Here is a 19,897-nt window from a genome sequence, read left to right on the forward strand (position 1 = left end):
CATCTCTTCAGAAAGGGCCTTTTGACCAACCTGTCTAAGTTAGGTCTCTCTCCAGCCTAGATCCAATCCCTAATTATTACTTTAGTGATGATACTCTATTTGTAGTCTATATACCACATCAAGTAATTTACTCATTATTATAAGGAGGAGCTCTCTCCCTTTTTTTCTCTTTGATTCACCCATTCTGTCAGTATCAACTAAAAAGTGTTGGTATATAGCACATATACAATAAAGTAAATTAATGAATTAAAAACACTCTGAAATGAATTCAGTTATTTACTATCCCTTGGAAGCCCTTAATGTGTTTTGAGAAATATCAGATTCTACATTATTAAATATCTGAAAATAATTAATTTCAAATATTGGTTTACTAAGGATTTTTATATTACTCTTTACAGATTGTTTAATATTCACCATTTATTCAACAAGACTTATTAATTTTAAGGTAACTTGGAAAGTATATTTCTAATTGGATGGGTGAATACATCTGTTTATCAGTAATATCTAAATATCAACGAAAATAAACATCAAATTGATGGTAACATAGTGATTTAAAAATGGCTTTTGAATAATTAACAGCTTAACAAAATTAGTATCAGGAAGCTGAAAGAAGAATTCAAGAGGGAAACGGAGGGAGAGGTAGATGAATGAAAAAGGGAATGGGACAAATACAATCAGAATACTCACTGTTCATATGTGATATAGGAAGTGGGAAGAGTGATATGTCTGGAGGAAGGGAACAGATGGGGTGGGGAAGAATAATGGAAGCAGTGTCTGTGATCAAGAAAGACTGAATACTTAGATGGACATGCATGTTAAACTGTAACCCCCATGTATAACATTGCAGTTAAAAAATAACAGTAATAAAAAATGACACATTAGTCCCTATAGCTTAGAAACAAAGAAATTAATAAAAGACAAGTGATTTTCTAAGAATAGAGGTTTTCAAAGAAATACTTGGTGAGTGGCTGGAGGGGATACAGAGTAACAGCGACCTATCTGTAACATGAAATTATGGCAAAAACACTAGTCTAGCAACATACTAGAAAACTTGCACAGACCCTCTGTGTGAGAGAGAGGGGCATCATCAAAAGTAAATAAATGCATGCTGTGCATCTTCCTCACAGAGTCAGTATGGGAGATGGGAAGTTTTTAAGTCCTCTGCTGCTTAGGGAAAGAAAGGGACATTTTTCTAACACTGTCACCTGCTGGTGGCAGATCTGAATCTGTTCAACACAGTTTACTTTACCCAAGCTACTAGACTATGATAAGAATGCTGCAAGTGCAGTTAGGTTCATTTTTTAATTAAATGAGCATATTTAATTACCTGCATAAAATCTCAAATTTCAAATTCTGATTTTTCATAATTTAAAGAAAGCAAAATTTAATGCAGTTAAAATAAATGGCAGATCAGAACTGGACATACACAGGGACATTAGGCATGTTTATACGGTGCGTTTCTATGTAAATAATGACTTTCAAATTGTATCAATTCTAACTATTTTCTCCCATCAATGGTAGCTTGCAAATGAATCAGACATTACCCTCAACCCCCCACACAAGCCCTGCCAAATATTCTAAGCTTTAAAATAAACAGTAGTTGTCAAATTCTTACTGCATAATATAAAATGGTAATCCATGTACTGTATTTCATTTGTAATAAGTCTTTGTGATAAGGTTAACATCTTCAATGCAGAACACAAATAACAGAGTACCAAAAAGTGAAAATTACTTTGCTTATGTTTCAGTATTAGAATTTTATTTGCTAAAGGGTAAAAACAGATTTTCAAAATTCACAGTTAACTTAAAACAATAGTTTTAAACCTTTATTCCTAGCCCTTACTGCCTTCAGGAAAGAGAGAACATCTGGTTATTTAAGGAACACAATATGTTCACATTTTCTATGACTTTTGTTTCTAATTGGGTTTTAAATTTTTTTGAATTTGAACAACTAGCTAGAACAATGTTTTTTAATCACTTCATATTTTTCAGACTGTCCTCCTTCTAACTTCATTTAGTGGATTGGTTTTTGGAAATCTGCTCAGTAGTTCCAATATGACGAAGAAAAGAAAATGGGAACTAGGATTGGGGTCTGAAGAGCTAAGTATACAATCTGTGCCCATGGTATTCAGGGTTCATGGTATTACAAACAGATTTTTTTTTTTTTTGGGTCCGGTTGTGGGGCCTGAACTCTGGGCCTGGGCGCTGTCCCTCAGCTCTTCAGCTCAAGGCTAGCGCTCTACCACTTGAGCCACAGCACCACTTCCGGCTTTTTTCTTTTGCTTATATGGTGCTGAGGAATCAAACCCAGGGCCTCAGGCTTGCAAGGCAAGCGCTCTACCACTGAGCCACCTTCCCAGCCCCTACAAACAGATTTTTGACATCCAGTCCTGTCATAAAATGTACACTAAAAATTTAAAAATTGTCCTTGGGTCACTTATATAAGTGGCAGTTTCATTTATTACAGATGCAAATAAATGTTTATTATAAATAGAATTTATATAAAGACAGTAAGATCAGTATCTTTAAAACTAATGAAGCTACTACAGCTCTTATGTAATCTTTAGGAACCTCTAAAGCTTCACCTTAATTCAATTAATTCACCTGTGAAAGGAGGAGCCTGGATTAGGCTGTTCAAATCCTTTGCAGTTCTAAAATTATGGTGGTATAAATGAAATATATTAACCAGATTATTTCCTAACTCTTATTATTTATTCCATAATGTCTGAAGATGGTAATAGACTTCTAGATAATTCTGACACAAAGCAAATTAAGGAACTAGATGCTCTAAATTCAGTAAGGGCTAGTTCACCATCTTCATTAAAATGACAGCTAAAAAAAAATACACCATTTACCATGGTGGAAATCACTTCCAAAAATGGTAGATAAATGGAGTTCACTTAGCTTAGTACACGTGATAGACTGGAAAAAGATACAGTATTTGAAGCAATACATAGTGAAGTGATTTTAAAACAATGAGCAGGATCCAAATTTAAGGAGAAATAACTGAAAGAAGGTGCTGTGCGTACAAACTCAAAGTGGAGGAATGGGCCTAACTGATCCTGGAAATGGTTTCATGGGAAAAGATAGAACAGATGCTAGGAAGGACAGAAAAGTATGAATAAAAATAAACTTGGAAGCTTAGAAACTTTTTGACCTTGAACCTTAACAAGTCTCCTCTGAAAAAGAGAAAAGATGTTTTGCCTTACTTCACTGAGGGCCATGTTTAGCAATTCAAAATGTTTAGAAAACTATTAAATATAATCCTATTATTACAGTTTGTAGACCCTTTAAAGTCTGTGCAGGTGAGATGTCTTTCTACAGTAAAGCCTACCTTTCATATAAAGCAATTAAGAGTATGGTGTTTCAGGCATTAAAAGCAGGAAGTAAAAAACTACAAGAGGGCTTTGATCTATTTGGAGTTGATTCTGGTGCAGGGTGCTATATAAGTATCTAACTTTAGTTTTCTATAGGTGTTTAACCAATTTTGCCAGCACCATTTACTGAGAAGGCTGTTTTTCTTCCATTCTATTTTTTTGGCTCCCTTATCAAAGACCAGGTGGCGATAGGTCTGCAGGTTCATTTCTGGGTCTTCAGTTCTATTCCATTGGTCCTCAGGTCTGTTCCTGTGCCAGAACCAAGCTGTTCTGATTAGTATGGCTGTGCAGTAGAGTTTGAAGTCTGGTATTAATATTCCTCCAGCACCATTCTTTCTGCCAAGGATTGTTTTAGCTATTTGGGGTCTTTTATTGTTCCTGGAAAGCAATATGGAGGTTCCTCAAAAGACTACATACACATAGAGATTCCCTATGATCCAGCAATCCCACTTCTGGGCATTTATCTCCAGTGATCATAAACAAGGCCATACTAAAGCTACCAGCACAACTATGTCTATCGCAGCATTATTCACCATAGCTAATATATGGAACCAACCCAGATGTCCCTCAGTAGATGAAAGAATGACATCACCCCATTTGTTAGGAAATGGAAAGACGGGAAAAATCACATTAAGTGAAGTAAGCCAGACCCAAAGAAATATAGGCCCCATGGTTTCCCTTATTTGCAATAATTAGTATATGTCTAAGGTAATCTTATCAGATGAGCAGAAAAACTCAAAAGCTATGTACACATGACCATATAAGATGATGCTAAGTGAAATGAACCCCAAGATATGGACACAATACATTTTTCTTTGTTGTTGTTTTTAATGTACTATGTGTTTTTTTTTGTTTCTTTTGTATGTCCTTCCTCCTATGTTATATCCCTGTTGTTACTGTATTTGATTTTGGTACCTTACATCTTATCAAATTTGGGGAGGGGAATGGGGAATAACAAAATGCTGAAACAAGGACACAGGATGACCCATTGCAACAGTGATACTCACAAGACACTGTTGGAAATGAAATTCACAACTTTGGGAGAGAAGGAGTATAAGAGGTGTGGAGGGAAGGGATAGTAGGAGAAAAACAAAGGAGAGGGTAACAATGCTCAACAAGAAATGTACTCATTACCTTACTGATATAACTGTAACCCCTCTGTACAGATCTTTACAAGAAAATAAAATTTTAAAACTACAAGAACAAAATTAACTCCTTTTCTACTATATCTATTTTTAGGTATAGTAGTTATATTAAGTTAAAAGAATAGGAGACATAAAGGGGCTATCTAAATATGACTTCTCCTTTGAGATGTTAAAAACCACTGGAAACTGTAACAGGTAAAAAGACCTCTAAGAGTACTAGAAAGTATGCTTGGCAGAGGTTAAGTCCTAAAATCACCCATCATCTCTGTGTTTTTAGTAGGTGATCATATTTTCATGTTTAAGATCAGTTAATATTACCCATTTACCTACCCAGAATTATCTTCTAAACATTAGGAGTGGATATGACCAACTCCACCATTTTGAATATTAACCTACTGTTTTCCTACACAGGGTGAAGAAAAGTATTTCTCTTTTCCCCCCTTTTTCTCTACTTTCCTGTTATACTAAATACAAATTCTTGCTAAAATTTCCACCTTGTGACACTTGTCCTTATGCAACCCCTGCAATGTTTTTCATGAGTACATCTCAAGGACTTATAAAACTTGTGGAAGGTGAGGGAGCCCTTCAATTATCATCCATTTCTTTTTTTTAACTTTTTTTTTTTTGTGTCAGTCATGGGACTTGAATTCTCAAATCTCATCTTTATAGTTTACTTCAGTAAACTTGTGTGTCCACATACTTTGAACCAGGAATGATTCAAGTACTTCAAGTATTTCACTGTTTTTATTTATTAGAAAATTAGATGTCTTTTTTTTTTAAGGATTTGGGTAGGGGTAGTAGAATCAACTTTCCTTACCATTTCCACTCAATATCAATCTTTTATGACTAATGGTAGTCAATACACTGACAACTGTACTTGTGTGTTTCTATAATATAGGTAGGCTTGTTCTATCTCTTTTTCTCATTTGTACCTTTGGATCACTGAATTAGACTATTGTAGTTCATTAAAAGTCAGCTCTTTAAATGTGCTGTGGTTGTGTATTTCATCGGAAGCAATTTGATTTAATCTCCACATGTTACAAAAAAGATCAAAGCTCATTAACATGACTTCCCAATAATGAGGATGGTTGGCAGCCACACTTCAAAACTATGATCACAATTCCTACCACAGGCCTTTGTAGAACACCACACACTGGTATCACTTAAAATTTACTAAGTGCAACTGGTATATGAATGTGCATATATACACACAAAAAAGAAAAAAATTACCAAGTGATGTGAACAGGAAGTTATTATAAATAATTAAGTATAATTACATTTTCCTATAGCGATCACCATTCCATGAGCTTGTTCTCATGAGCCCTGTAAATATGCCTCCTTCATCTTGTCCAATTTCTTGAGTTTTAAAATAGTTTTGAACGATTACTATGTTTTTACTTGGTAAGATTCTTAGCTTAAAAGGTGAGAAATTCCCTTTTTTAGATACTCACATGACTATTTTTTCCCATAAGCTTCAAGAATCTATTTTTAATGCTTGTAGAATTGGTTTCATTATACTCATATTATGGATACTATTTTATTGAGATAAAAATCTATCAAATGTAAGGGCACTTAGATTCTACTAATAAACAAAGATGAACTGGGTTTAAAGAAACTAGATAAATGATTCATGGGAAGATCTTAAGCTAGGGAAAAAAATTACTAAGATCCATAGTGGTCTCATACTCATTTCTTCTTCTGTTAAACCAAATAAGTCACAATAAACAGGAAATTAAGATCACTATTTTAGTAATTTTTTCCATTCTCAAGAATTCTTAATTCTGAGCAGACAGAAGGTGCCCTAGGTTTGTGGATCAAAACTTGTACCTCAATGACCAGCAACACAGTCCCCTTTTATAGATATGTGATCACTTTTTTGTTGTTGTTAAAATGTACATTATAAGCCAGGTTCTGGTGGTTCATACCTGTAATCCTAGCTACTTAGGAAGCAGAGATCTGAGGACCATGGTTCAAAGCCAACCCAGGCATGAAAGTCTGTGAGACTCTTATTTCCAATTAACCACCAGAACACTGGAAGTGGTGCTGTGGTTCAAAGGGGTAGAGCACTAGCCTTGAGTAAAAAAGCTTAGGGACAATGCCTAGACCCCTAATTCAAGTCCCATGACTGACAAAGAAAAAAAAGTGTATTATAATCTCATAACTAACACATGCATATGCATATAAAAACATAAATGTGGAACTTTAAATTTTTATAGTCATATTCCTATTTCTTACTAGAAAAAGTTGCTACTTATAATCAGAGAAATGATTATATTTCTGATACTTAATGAGATCACTTCATGTAGGAATGATACAGAAGTTCCCATTTCTACAGAAAACAGATGTAGGAATAAGAAAAATTCTTTTAAGTCAAAATAAATACAGAATATATTCAAAGGTTGAAGTCAGCCACCAAGGATAGGACAAAAATCTTTTAGAATAAAAATTTATATTATACTTGGAAGCCCAATTGATCAGACAGAGCGTTGGCAATGTAATCCAAAGACAGACTGACTGACTGACTCAGACACAGTTTGACAACTGCCAACATGACTGTTGGGAGGATTGCCAAAGAGCCAAAGGCTGGGATTACCATCCAAAGTCTGGCATTCTGGTACATGTATCTAAAGCTTTCTCTCTTATACTCCATCCAATGTTTTTGTTTGGCTCAAAAGTAGCAAGGATTCACAGATCTTTAAAAATCATTAAATGTTCTTATTTTCAAGAAATATAACATTAGTTGTAAAAAAACACTTTTTCTGTGAAGTGTAAAGAAAATTTTGATAAATCCTTTTACACTCAAATAAAGGAATAAGTGTTAAAATCTGTTTAAATCTTCATTAAATCTTTATTTTACTTATTTATTTATTTAGTCTTCAAAATAAAAACTACATATTCATAATATGAAGTAATTTAGTATTTCATTGTATTATAATAGACCTAGTCCTTTGTGCAGACCTACTTTCTTGATTTTCACAGGGCCCAGGAACTCCATTTGACTAAGTCATCTCCTGTGAGAGGAATCAATGATAATGAAGTTTATCCAAAAGAAGAGGTAGTTACTCAACTATTTCCTTAAGTCATGTTGAAGGCAGGCAGACAAAACACCTTGTTGAGCAACAACAAGATGTGCGTTTTATTTTCTCATAACAATGAATACTTACTTGGCTTGCTAAGTTGCTGGCCAATGAAGTATGGTGGGTTTTGGCCTACAAAGTTTGACAAAATTCTACCATTAGGCAACTTATCTGTCATTAGGCAAATTCTACATTAGAAATTCTTACAATGCATACAGAGATGTTTCTTAAAAAAAATTCATATTCCACTGAAAAAGCTTACCTTTGGATCTCTAAGGAATAGAGCTTTAAGAATCAGTGAGTGAACATCCCCGATGAGTGGGTAATGCATTAGAAGGCCCAGGCAGGTCTGGTAGTTACTAGAAATCACTAAAATAAAAGGGGAAAATAATTCAGATATAACACTGTTTAAGGTATTTTTCATTGGGAATGTAAAAGATATGACAGCAGCAAAGAAAACCAATAATTCACTGATTTGATAAACGTAAGTGAGGAGAAGGATCTTTACCAAATGGCCTTGGAAGTAGCATATTGCATTGTTAACTACAATCTAATAGCACTTTCCTGAGGGAATGTCAGAAGAAGAACTTCGGATACAGTTATGTGTGTATGTTTGCAATATAAATAAATTTTTAGATGCATGCATATTACCACCATTTATATGGTTGTCTTCAGTTTTATGTCTTAGAAAGTAATAATAAAAACCTATGAATGGGAAAGAGCCAGTGAAAAATTCTCATAAAATAATATTTACCTTGATTATTAAGTTTCAAATTTACACGTTACATTTACTTTTTTTTTTTTTTTTTTTGTCCGTTGTGGGGCTTGAACTCTGGGCCTGAGCACTGTCCTTCAGCTCTTCAGCTCAAGGCTAGTGCTCTATCACTTGAGCTACAGCACCACTTCCCATTTACTCTTTTAAGTATATAAATAGTACATAATTCAAAATTAAATGAAATATAATTTCCTACAATTATTTTTCTACAATAAGAAATTTAGAGAAAGAATAGACAGAAACATAATTTTTTTTCTTAGAGAAAAAGGGTCAAAATCTTCAGAGATAAAAATTTGTGTTCCATAGACTGTCATTTAATTTTTTTCAAATCAACCTAATTATAGGTAAATTTATTAAACATCTTTTCAGGCCAGGCAGTGTAAATGTCTTTATTTCCAGGCACTCTGTTTGACACTGCTGTCACAAAGGGGTCCATTAGTAAGACTTGTTTTGTAAGCCATGATTACTGCCTCCTTCCACAGTACCAATTGTATAGGAACTTTACAGCTACAACTTCTGTATGTATGACTGAATCTATTTTATTGATCAATGACTTGAGAAAGTTCCATAGTAAAACAGACATGATTTAATTGAAACAACACACAAAAAAACAACTATTTGTAATAAGAATTACCAGTGATTTGGGGATGGAGATGTGGCTCAGTTGATAGACTGCTAGACAATGAACGAAAGCATCAGCTACTGCTTTGAAGTCCCAATCTCACAACAACAACAATAAGAAGAAATACCACCAATTTTTATAATTTTTTCCTGTTGTTGGAAAGGCCATTTTGGTAGCTCCCCACCTGTCCCTTTCTATGAGCACTATGGGGAAAGGAGACAGGACTGGGCAAAATGAATAATTATAATCGACGTAAGGGATTACTGTATCACCTTCATTTTCCGTTGCTGATCTGACAACTTGTAATCATTCATATGCTTTCATTTGTAAAACACTCTCTTATCCTACTTTTTCTATATCTGTTCAGACTCTTATTGGTTCATGTTTCCATATTCATATTCAGCTACCTTTTGTCCTTTTTCTAAGAGATCCATAAAACTAGGATACAGTGATTAAAATGTTTTCATATTCAGAATCCCCATCTGGGATCCCAGGGGGGCTTGAGAATACGAGACAAAACTCCTGGACTACACAAGGCATGAACCCCAGGCTCAGACTCTGCACAGGCAAGCAGTGAGCCAAAGTTTCTGATCAGCTCTGGAATAACAAGGGAGAAACAACAGATACTCTACAGTGCAATGTGTGCTTAAGCTATGATGCTGGTAAGCTGAAGGAAACACCTCAAACCCAACATTCTTTTTGAAGATAAGGAAACAGGCCCAGAGAGGGGGAGTGACCCATACAAGAGTACACTGTGATGTAGAGGTAGCAGCCAGAGAGAAGGACCTATACACACCTCTGGAACCTGAACAGGCAGATTCATGTTTCTACTTTGAAGTCCTCTTAGCAGCAGGGCACGGGATATAAGTACCCCTCCTCCTTCACTGTCTCCCAAAGATGGAGTCCAAGCCCACACTACATGTTGACTTTTCACCTCAAATGGCATAATTGTCACATTGAATGCAAATGGTGATTAGTGAGTAAAGCAGATACATTGTACTCAACCTCTGACCAAGAGACTGGCAGCAAGTCGTCTTCCACAGCTACTTCACTTACCTAAACAACATGGTATGTACCAGAGGGTCATCAAGATCTTCCCTTCTTTTCCCTTCCTTTTCCTTCCTTCCTTCCTTTCTTTCTTTCTTTCTTTCTTTCTTCCTTCCTTTCTTTCTTTCTTTCTTTTTTCTTTCCTTTCTTCCTTCCTTTTTTTCTTTCCTTACCTCCCTCCTTCCTTCCATTTCTTTCTTTCTTTCTTTCTTTCTTTCTTTCTTTCTTTCTTTCTTTCTTTCTTTCTTTCTTTCTTTCTTTCTTTCTTTCTTTCTCTCTGTCTCTGTCTCTGTCTCTCTCTCTCTCGCCTAGGCATTGTCCCTGAATTTTTTGTTGTTGTTGTTGCTCAAGGCTAATGTTCTACTTGAGTCACAACGAGATAAGAGTCTCATGGACTTTACTGCCCTGGCTGGCTTTGAATCTCAATATTCAGATTTCAGCCTTCTGAGTAGCTAGGATTATAAGTGTGATCCACCAGGAACCGGCTACCAAGATCACTTTTGCCCTGACATTCTGTGGTGATTGTGGGTTCGGGCATCCTGGAAATCTATTTTGAAGAAACCTTTCATCCAACTTCAACAGAATTCAAAAGGAATCTTTGCCCCCGACAATTGTTGATTTTACTTTCTCAAGAGAAAGAAGAGTTTCAGGGATGGGACCAGAGATGGAGTCCACCCTGGCTCTGGTGTATGTAAGGATATGTAGATAAGGTACCCAGATTCTGAAGAGACATGATGGCATCCTACAGGAACAGAAGGCCTCTGGCCTGCTTGGTCCCCAAGGAGAGTGGTAGATCTTTACTTCCTTCTCAGTGATTAATGAGCTTCTCCAATGGAGTCAGGCAAGCAGAGTAGGAGTAAGGGTGGGGTATATTTTGGAAATTATCTTGTCTTCATATTATTTTAATAGTTCAAACTAAGGACTCCAAGGTATGCCAAAGAGTACTTTGCCAAGTTATTTGATAAAACTTTGGTGATTTCTTGGATAGCTTGCATAAAAATGAACCACTTCCCTGGGTAATTTGGATGGTGTTGACAACACTACAGCTTCTCTTGGAGATTTGTATGCACTTTAGAATGTTCAATGCTCTGAGAAATCCTGCAATAGAAACACCTATGTAATTTTCATTTAAACCAACCTCCTCCACATATTTTGGCCTCTTCCTCTTCAGATCTGAGGAACTGATATTCTGGAGCACATAAACTGGGAAATATTGAACAAGATAATTTCCAAGTTCCTTTGTAAATTACTCTTTCTCATCCAGAGATAATGTAGCCCCAGCTAGTAGAGAATACTGAGTTTAGAATCCAACAAAACTAGGCTAAAACCTTGAAAAAATTTTCATATTCAGTTTTCTTGAAAATTAATATGTAAATAAAACTTAATCAATTGATCTTATACCTCAAAAAGTACTTTGCCAAATGATATGATGATTAGTATATACTAGTAACTAGCCAAGAAAGAATTCCAGTATATTTTTTTAGAGAAGTAGTAGAGTTTTGTGGAAAGGGTTCTGGCCTCAGTATTTAAAGACATAGGTTTGAGTCCAGGACCCATTTGGAACCTTTGATAAAGTTGCCTAGAATAATATAATTCATGACTGACTTACAGATGTTCCAGACATGCATGGATAACTCCTATGAACTTAAATTTAGTTTTTTGTGTTTTTTTGAAAGCAACCTTCTAATCTTAAAAAAAGCCTGCTTCTCTCAATTTAGTAATTATTGAGTACCTATTTCATGGCAGGCCTTATTCTAAGAGTAGACATAGCAATGAACACAGTGCTTGATCTGAAAAACAATGAAAGTGCAAAAGATCAGATGTACAGCTTCAAGCAGCTATATTATTCCATTAGATGAGAATGAATTACTAGATTTCTGGAGAAGGCCCCAGCTAAGAACTTTACCTCATCATGTTGATTTTCTATGACAATCTTATAAAGACAGAATTATTATCACTGTTTGTTTTAAAAAAGTAATACTTGACCTTAATATGTCACTAGCTGAAATCACCAAGAGATTTTTTGTTGTGGTAGGATTTGAAATTCAGAAGTCTAGTTTTAGGATCTGTTCTCTATGTAACACAAAGCTTTGAAAAGATACTGTCTTTAAAACAAAATGACATAAAAAAGACATAATGGATGTAAATATCATCTGTAAAGTCTATTTGTATTAATACTCTTATGCAGTAGATTTAGCTTGGAACATGGGTATAACAACTTCATAAAACAGCCTGGTATTACTTGAAGCACCAGAACAACAATCCTATTTTATTGTAATTTCACAAAACTTCTGAAACTATCAAAAAAACTATAAATATATAAAAGAAGCAAAATAATGTATTAATATTCTTATAAGACAAATGAAGGAGCTAACTTTAAATAAAACCCATTCATCTACTTAATCAGAGCATGAGATACACATGTCTTGAGCATCTACTAAACGCCAGACATCTAAGGGCTCTGGTAGGTACCATCAACAGTGATTTAATAGCAAGTTAAGCATTTTTAGAGAATCTTGTTTTTTAAAAAAAATTATTGTAAAGGTGACGTACAGAGGAGTTACAGTTATATAAGTCAGGTAATGAGTACATTTCTTTTTCAACAGTGTCACCTCTTCCCTAATTTTCTCCCAGTTTTTACCCTCTCGACCCCCTCCCTGTACAAATTGGATAGTTCATTTTCAACATAGTGTCTACTGAATATCACTGCTGAATTAGTTTAACCTTTGTCCACCATTTCCGTGCTTCCTCTTACTCTTCTCATAGAGATCTTTAATTTTCATTTACATAAGTTAAGTATTAAATCCTTCTTGGAGCATCTATACCCAATTTAGAGTAGATAGGAAGATTATAAAAGCTAGTTCGTTTTAAATAAGGTAATAGGTATCTGACAGATCTAAGCATTTATGTTTGGTTTTTTTTTATAGTGGATTTTTCTTGGATAACCTGGAAGGTTCTTCTCTAGTGCTAATTCTAGGATAGCAGATAGTGTGACATGCGGGGGGTGGGGGTGGGGGTGGGGTGGGGAGAAAGGTTACTGAAGGTAAAAGCAAAAGTGAGCGGCACCTAGGAAATCATAATGGATTTGGAATTACAAGCTTTAGATAAGAATGTTGGCCTAGTCACATACTTATGTGTGAATGTAGGCAAGCTGCTTACTTTCACTGACACTTTCTCTTTCTCATTTGTAAAACAGAGACTGTGAAAGTTGTCTGTACTAAAATGGAGTCACTTATGTCAAACTCTACCAAAATGGAGCAGGGAGGCAAAGAAGGCAGGGACTTGGGCATATATGCCTATAACAGGAACTGGCATAAAAGAATTCCCCAGCCAGAAACTTCCAGTCAAACCATTTTGCTCTCTGAGCAACAGCAGTACCAACAAAGAAGAAAGGTTATCACCTCTAACAAGTCTTTGTAGTAAACAGGTTTTGTTCTAAAACAGCTATGTAGACTTCTCTTTTTTGCCTTTAAAAACTTCCTCTTGTCCTAGTGGCATATTACAGGCCTATGGTTTATTGTAGCTTACCTATCCAAAGCTTCAGTTCCTTGACATTTTTGTGGGGTGGGGGAGGTGTGTTACTGGGCCTTGTGCTTCCTAAGTTGGCTTCTCTCACTTGAACCAGGCTACTAGACCTGTTTCTCACTGGTTATTTATATAAGGTCTCATTTTCTGGCTAGGTTCACACCTGAGACATTATCTATTTACTTTAACTTTCTTCAGTTGCTGGGATCATAGGCACAAGATATTCCACCTAGCTTCCCTTCTGTAAAGATGGAGTCTTGCAGACTTTTTTTTTTTTAACCTGGGATGGGCTGACATCACAATCTTCCCAATATTAGCCTTCTACATGGCTTGGAGGTCAGATGTACATGACTGTAGCCAGCTGTAGGTTGAAAAAGGGTCTCACACACTAGGGCCTCCCTAGTAGCTAGGAATATAGGTATGAGCCACTGGTACCTACCTTCCCCTTGCTATTCTTAAACAAACTAGTTTTGAAAAGTCTGGCTCTCTGCTGTTCAATCTTGGTTGAAAAGACAATAGTGTTTATTCCATTTATAAGGCTATACAAAGGTTGTACAGCTGCTAGGTAACAGATTCTGTTTTCTTGCCTAATTTCTCTTTGATGAGTAGTGATATCTCCACATCAAGCAGGGCAGACACCTCTGTCTACCTTTAAATGTCCACAACTATTCTTGAAAAGGTCTGAGGGAGCAGGTTTATAGTTTTCCCAGTAGAGAGTGAAATCAGTAAAGATAAGCAGAGATTGTGGGTTTTTTTTTTTTGAGGAAGTTTAAAGCAGTATAAATGGGTAACTTCTATTTAACTCACAGTTAACTATACCTATGGTTGTAATCGTATAAAAACTTTTTTTCTAAGTAATTTAATTTCATATGGAGAAATGATTCTTAAAGGAACAAATATATGGAAATTTGCCACATATTTTGTAAATATCCTGGACATTTCCTAATCCCCTGTAAGTAAGTGCTATTGATCACAACTCACTGCTAGGATAAGCAATAAAGCCAAGCCACAGGGCTTGTGAAGGGCCAAATCTAGGACTGTGGAACTGGAAGCCTTGTTCTTCACCTTGGTGTATCACATACTTTTCTGCATGCTTAGAAGAGAGCACCACAAGTGTATCTATGACACAAGTCAAGTCAGGTCATGAACATGTTTTCTAAACACCAACCATGATAGAAAAGCCTCAAATAGACACTAAAAAAATTCCTCAGACCAGAGGGCCGGGTATAGTAAATATTCAGGAACAAATGTAAATGCTTATATTTATATAAGAATTAGGCATCTAGAACAAATAATCATGGATTAAATATAAGATTAGAATAATAAGCAAAGAAAACTATGAGACGCTCTTGAAATTTGTTATACCACACTGAAAGCAATGCCAATGTGTAAGTGTCTTGCAAGGTGCTTGTCATGCCAAACATTTAAAAAAATGCCCCTTGCTCAGAAAAAAGCAATCAACAACAGCAATGCTTCAACTATTTAAAGGCTTCGATTATTATGACTTTGCTAGTATACAATATAGTTGGGTGTTGATGGCTCACACCTAGCTACTCAGGAGGCTGAGGTCTGAAGATCACAGTTATAAGCCAGCCTGGGTAGGAAAGTCTGTGAGGCTGTTATGTCCAATTAACCACCAGAAAAACAGAAGTAGCACTGTGACTCCCAATGGTAGTGTGCTATCTTTGAGTGAAAAAGCTCAGGGAAAGTACCTAGACCCTGAGTTCAAACCCCACAACCACCAGGAAAAAAGAAAAGAAAAAAGAAAAAAAAGAAAGGAAATGGCAATAGACAGCATGAGATTTCAAACAATGGGGGTGATGCTGGGGAGAACAGAGATTAAATAATGAATAAAACCAAACTTTGGCTCTCTTCAGTCTCCAGAGAAAGCTAAGTATAGATGGTCATACTCTCCAGGGAGAGAAGACTTTCCCTTGCTTTTATTTTGTTCTTCTCTGGTCCCTGGGTGCTCTCAAAGCACCATAAATCAGTACAACTGTCACACTCATCTGGAACACTTATAATGTCTGCCAAATCCTGTTTCTCTAGAAGATTCTGTAAAGAATGTGGAACTTCTAAATTCATTTTTAGGAAAGAGAATAATTTCAAATTGAAAGTGGCATGCTGTGAATTACAAAAAAAATTAAAAATATATGTTGCCTACCCCTCCCTTAATCTTCTCCTTTCCCTTGATTCCCACCACCAAACAGTTCACACTTGTCACTTATGTCATACTGTGTATGTATGTGTGTCTATACTGGGGCTTAAACTTAGGGTTTGGGCACTGTCCTGAGCTTTCTTTGGTCAAGACTGGCATTCTACCTCTGTTTTGGCTTTTTGGTGGTTAATTGGAGATAAGCATCTTATGAACTTTGACTGCTCCAGTTGGCTTGATCCCCTTCAGTACAGCACTGTGTTAAAGGAAGGCTCCTTCACTCTTGAAACATTTTCTGAGCTACCAACAAACAATACCCAGAGCCTTGAATAGTGGGACGTGGTTAAGAATTTTTGATGAATGAACCTAAAACTACTGAGCATAGCTGAATACTATTATTCTGGATGCCTCAAAGCACATCATGGTTCAGAATTTACCAGTGAGGAATGAAAACTTGACACTATTTAGAATGCTGAGTCTAGTAAATTGCCCATCTTCCCCCTGGTTCTTGACTATGGCCTACAGTGTAAATTCACCTCATCAATCCTGCCCTCCTGTGAACTCTCCCTGTGTTCTCTTTTTCTCAGTCTCAATCTCTAGATGAGGATCAACATCATTGCCTCCTCAACTCATACTACTTTTGCTTCCCCTTCCAAACCACTGCGTCCCCGCTTTCCTCATAACACATCTCATCCCTTAAAGTTCATGTAGTGCATTAATTAGGCCTATTAATTACTGTCATCTATGTTCCTCAATGGCTGGCAAACAGAATTCCAAATAGTGGCTGAATGGCTGGCTATCTGAATAATATTGATGGAATAAAAGATGTTTTCTTAGCCACTCTTCTGCATTTGTTTGGTTTCTGTGTCTAGCTCTTTATAATTCTTTCTATACCTTCTTTCCTACCTTGAGTCCTGGTGAATGAACAACAGAGAAACAAAATTCATTCTTACAATCCCTTGATCTTCTAAGTGACTATATCTCTTCACTATATCAAGCATGCTGTCCACATCTGGAACTTTTTGTGGCCTGTTGTGAGACCACAATGTTTTATGTTTTCATCTCTCTTCTGCCCTACATCCAAATCCATTGATATTTTGATCTCTCCCCAGTTTCTTGATCTTGTTTTCCTCTTGACCCATCCTAGACTACTGTCTTAAAATGTACTTAACAACACCTATTGTCTTTTCTCTCTTTAGTTCTAATCCATTTAAGGGTATGGCTAGGTTAAAACCACCAACTGCCTTCTTTTAATCTTGCCTGGACTTCTGAGCACAGCTTGGGGAACCACAAACTTGAGAACACTGCTACTACACATTACTTATCTCTGCAGAATCTTAGTTAGCCACATGAGTTCCTGTCACGGTGTTTATCATGTCTCCCAGTCACTCCTCCACACTTGTTTTGCCTCATTCACAGCCAGTAACTTTTCTTTTTCCTTTTACAAACAAAGAATTCCTTCATTTTCTGTTTTTTCTACCTATGAAGTGGTCTAGTGACCACACCCTTCTCATTCTCTTCTATCAGCTCTGGGCCTTGTTTCCTCAATTATTTCATTCATTTTTTTGAAGATTTATTATGCATTGGGCCCTATTCTAGATGCTGGCAGACAGAAGGAAGACCAAGAATAAAATCCTGTATCTCACTGGAGATACGGAGGGTGAAATGTCTATGAAAGACAGAAAATAGCCAAGTTGAAACTTCAACCAACAAGACAATTTCTCTTCATAGACTTCAGCCATGGGAACAAGAGGAAAAACTAGTACTTACTGTTGCAGTAGAATTTAAATGAGCTTAGAGCCTTTCCATCAGTGCCTCCTGCCTCCAATGTGCCCTAGGACTTACTCTAAAGACAGAGCTTCAACTCTCTTTGCCCCTGAATAGCCTTCAAAAAACTACATCTCTTCTTTCCTATTATTTTGTCTTTCTTAGAAGACTACTATATACAAGCCATTATGTTGTTTTCTAGGCCACCTTTTCAGCTGAAAATGCATGTTAAAAAACACAACAGAAAGATAAAGAAAAAAGCTATTATACTGCTTAATTGTCCAATCACTGTTCACCTCTATCCTGTTTGCTTCTTCACTATCACTTCACTGAGTCCATTCCAGCAAAGGTATCTAATAACTATCACTCCACAGTAACAAGTTTGAGTGGCATTTTCTAGCCATCTACTATTGTACCTATTCTTCCTCCAGGGTACAGACTATACAGTTCTTTGAGGTTACAGTCCAAGCTACTGCTCATTTATGACTCTTAAATGCTGATGTTAAATGTAGAGTTTCCCCTTTGCCCACATTCTCCTTTTAATGTATTCATAAAGTATGTTGTCTGTATAATTCATTGATATTAACAGGAATACCTTTGATAATAGAAAATAAAATAATTACTACTGTTGCAAACAAAATAGGATAATGTGGCACCTTTTAGCTAACAAATACATGCTGATTACTTGCAAAATTCAATCTACAGCACTGACACTGATCTTGAGCTTTATTTTCTAAGTCTTTGGGTTATTATTTCACATATGTATTTTAGACTCAGAATTGCCAAAATACTACTAAAACCTGCTATCTTTATATTTCCTAACCAATGACTCAGACACTCAAGCCTCCAAGTAGGTGATTGATTTAGATTTTCCATTTTCCCCTTTATATTTAGTCAAAAGTCACACTGAGTTAAGCATGGATGATTTGTCTAACCTACTGTTTCCTGCTGGACTACTGTCATATCAACCTTGTCTGATCTCCTTGCTCTAGTCTTTTCTTCTTCAAGTTCATTTTACACACTGCTGCTAGAATAATTTCAAATACTTCTTCACTGACTATTTCAATAACTCTGTTGCTTACAAGTTAAAAGTGTTTATCCTGATTTCTCCTGTTCACTTCTTCAGCCTAATGATCTCACTCACTCTCTTTGTACTCTACTGCTACAAAATCACTTGTAAAAACACATGCCCACATCCCATTAAACAGCCTCTCACTTCCAGGGCTCTGGTTATGTTATTCCTTCTGCATGGAATGCATAGCCATTATTTTCTCTCTTCTCTCACAGATTGCCCAGAGGGAGCTCAGTGCTTCTCCTTCAATTTTTATGCTACCTGTCCTCTCAATCGCAGCATCATTTACAGGTGTTTATGTTAGTCTTCCCTACTGGCTGGCATGCTTCTTTAGGACAGAGGTAATCTTAAATACATAACAAATATGCCCTCTCACTTTATGATATATCATCCACTGTTACAGTTTTAACCAACAAAATTAAAATAAGTTAGGCTAAATTTTGAAATGAATGAACAGCTTCATTACTATTGCACTTTCCCACATGTGCCCATGTTTTATAAAATCATCAGTAGAAAGATTAAAAATGTGTAGGGGCTTCAGCTGCCAAAAATTTGCCATGTTTTATGAAATTAAGAGTAGATCTTAGTATAAGAGACAGGATGATTAAATTAAATATATGTGAATGATGTGCCAAAGTTATGAAAAGAGCAAATTGTTAATTGTCTAAGATTACAGAAAATCTGAATATATTTCAATAGTTGTTTAACTTGGAAAAAATTTAAAAATAAACTTATTACTTAAAATTTTAGCAAACATACAACTTTAAAAGGGAGATTAGTATTTACTATCCAGCATTTATCACATCTACCCAAACATTCCTCTCTATTATCCAAGGATGTCTTCTTACGTTTTCTATGCTCTTATGTGATTAGGTCTGGCTCCAAAAGAAGGAACTTTCACTTCGTTAAAACCCAAACACAGGAGAAGAAAAGCAAAAAACAAAATAAAATTTCTAAATAATTTGGAAGGAATTACAAATACATAAAAATTTAAGGCATATTAATGTTACCAGACATATCAAAAGAACATTTGGTACTTCATGAACAAATCAAAAGGCAGATTTAACAGTCATGATTAAGAATAACTCCAGATTATATGTTGTTTTGCTTTACAAAGTCCTACTATACAATAGTTTTATATTTCCTAATTCAATCAAGCAATTTGTATAATCTTTTCTAATTATACCGTGGCTGACAAATCTTGTTCTGTGAACTGTGCTTATTTTTTTGAGAAGGAAAAAAAAAAAACTCAGGGTATCTTTAAATTTAAAACATGCACGGATGTTTTCTTCATGCTGAGGACTGCAGAGCATTTGCAGGCACTGGCTTTTTAGC

At 35.8% G+C, this 19,897-nt stretch overlaps 1 protein-coding gene across 13 annotated transcripts in view; it reads right to left on the reverse strand.

Moving 5' to 3' along the window:
• The window catches only part of Tbc1d5 (TBC1 domain family member 5), a 476,492-nt gene that overhangs the window by 87,324 nt on the left and 369,271 nt on the right, over nucleotides 1-19,897 (reverse strand). For 11 of the 13 annotated variants that reach the window (XM_070018657.1, XM_070018661.1, XM_070018651.1 and 8 more), the window contains 2 exons: nucleotides 7,862-7,968; nucleotides 7,687-7,731 (listed from right to left, as the gene is read on the reverse strand). In XM_070018657.1, the coding sequence (XP_069874758.1) occupies nucleotides 7,687-7,731; nucleotides 7,862-7,968 (152 nt within the window). The remainder of the gene's footprint in view (nucleotides 1-7,686; nucleotides 7,732-7,861; nucleotides 7,969-19,897) is intronic. The other 2 variants (XM_070018665.1, XM_070018662.1) reach the window with 1 other exon arrangement.

The sequence above is a fragment of the Dipodomys merriami genome, unplaced genomic scaffold (genome assembly GCF_024711535.1).
Source record: "Dipodomys merriami isolate MVZ:Mamm:240054 unplaced genomic scaffold, mDipMer1.0.p SCAF_13, whole genome shotgun sequence".
Lineage (NCBI taxonomy): Eukaryota > Metazoa > Chordata > Mammalia > Rodentia > Heteromyidae > Dipodomys > Dipodomys merriami.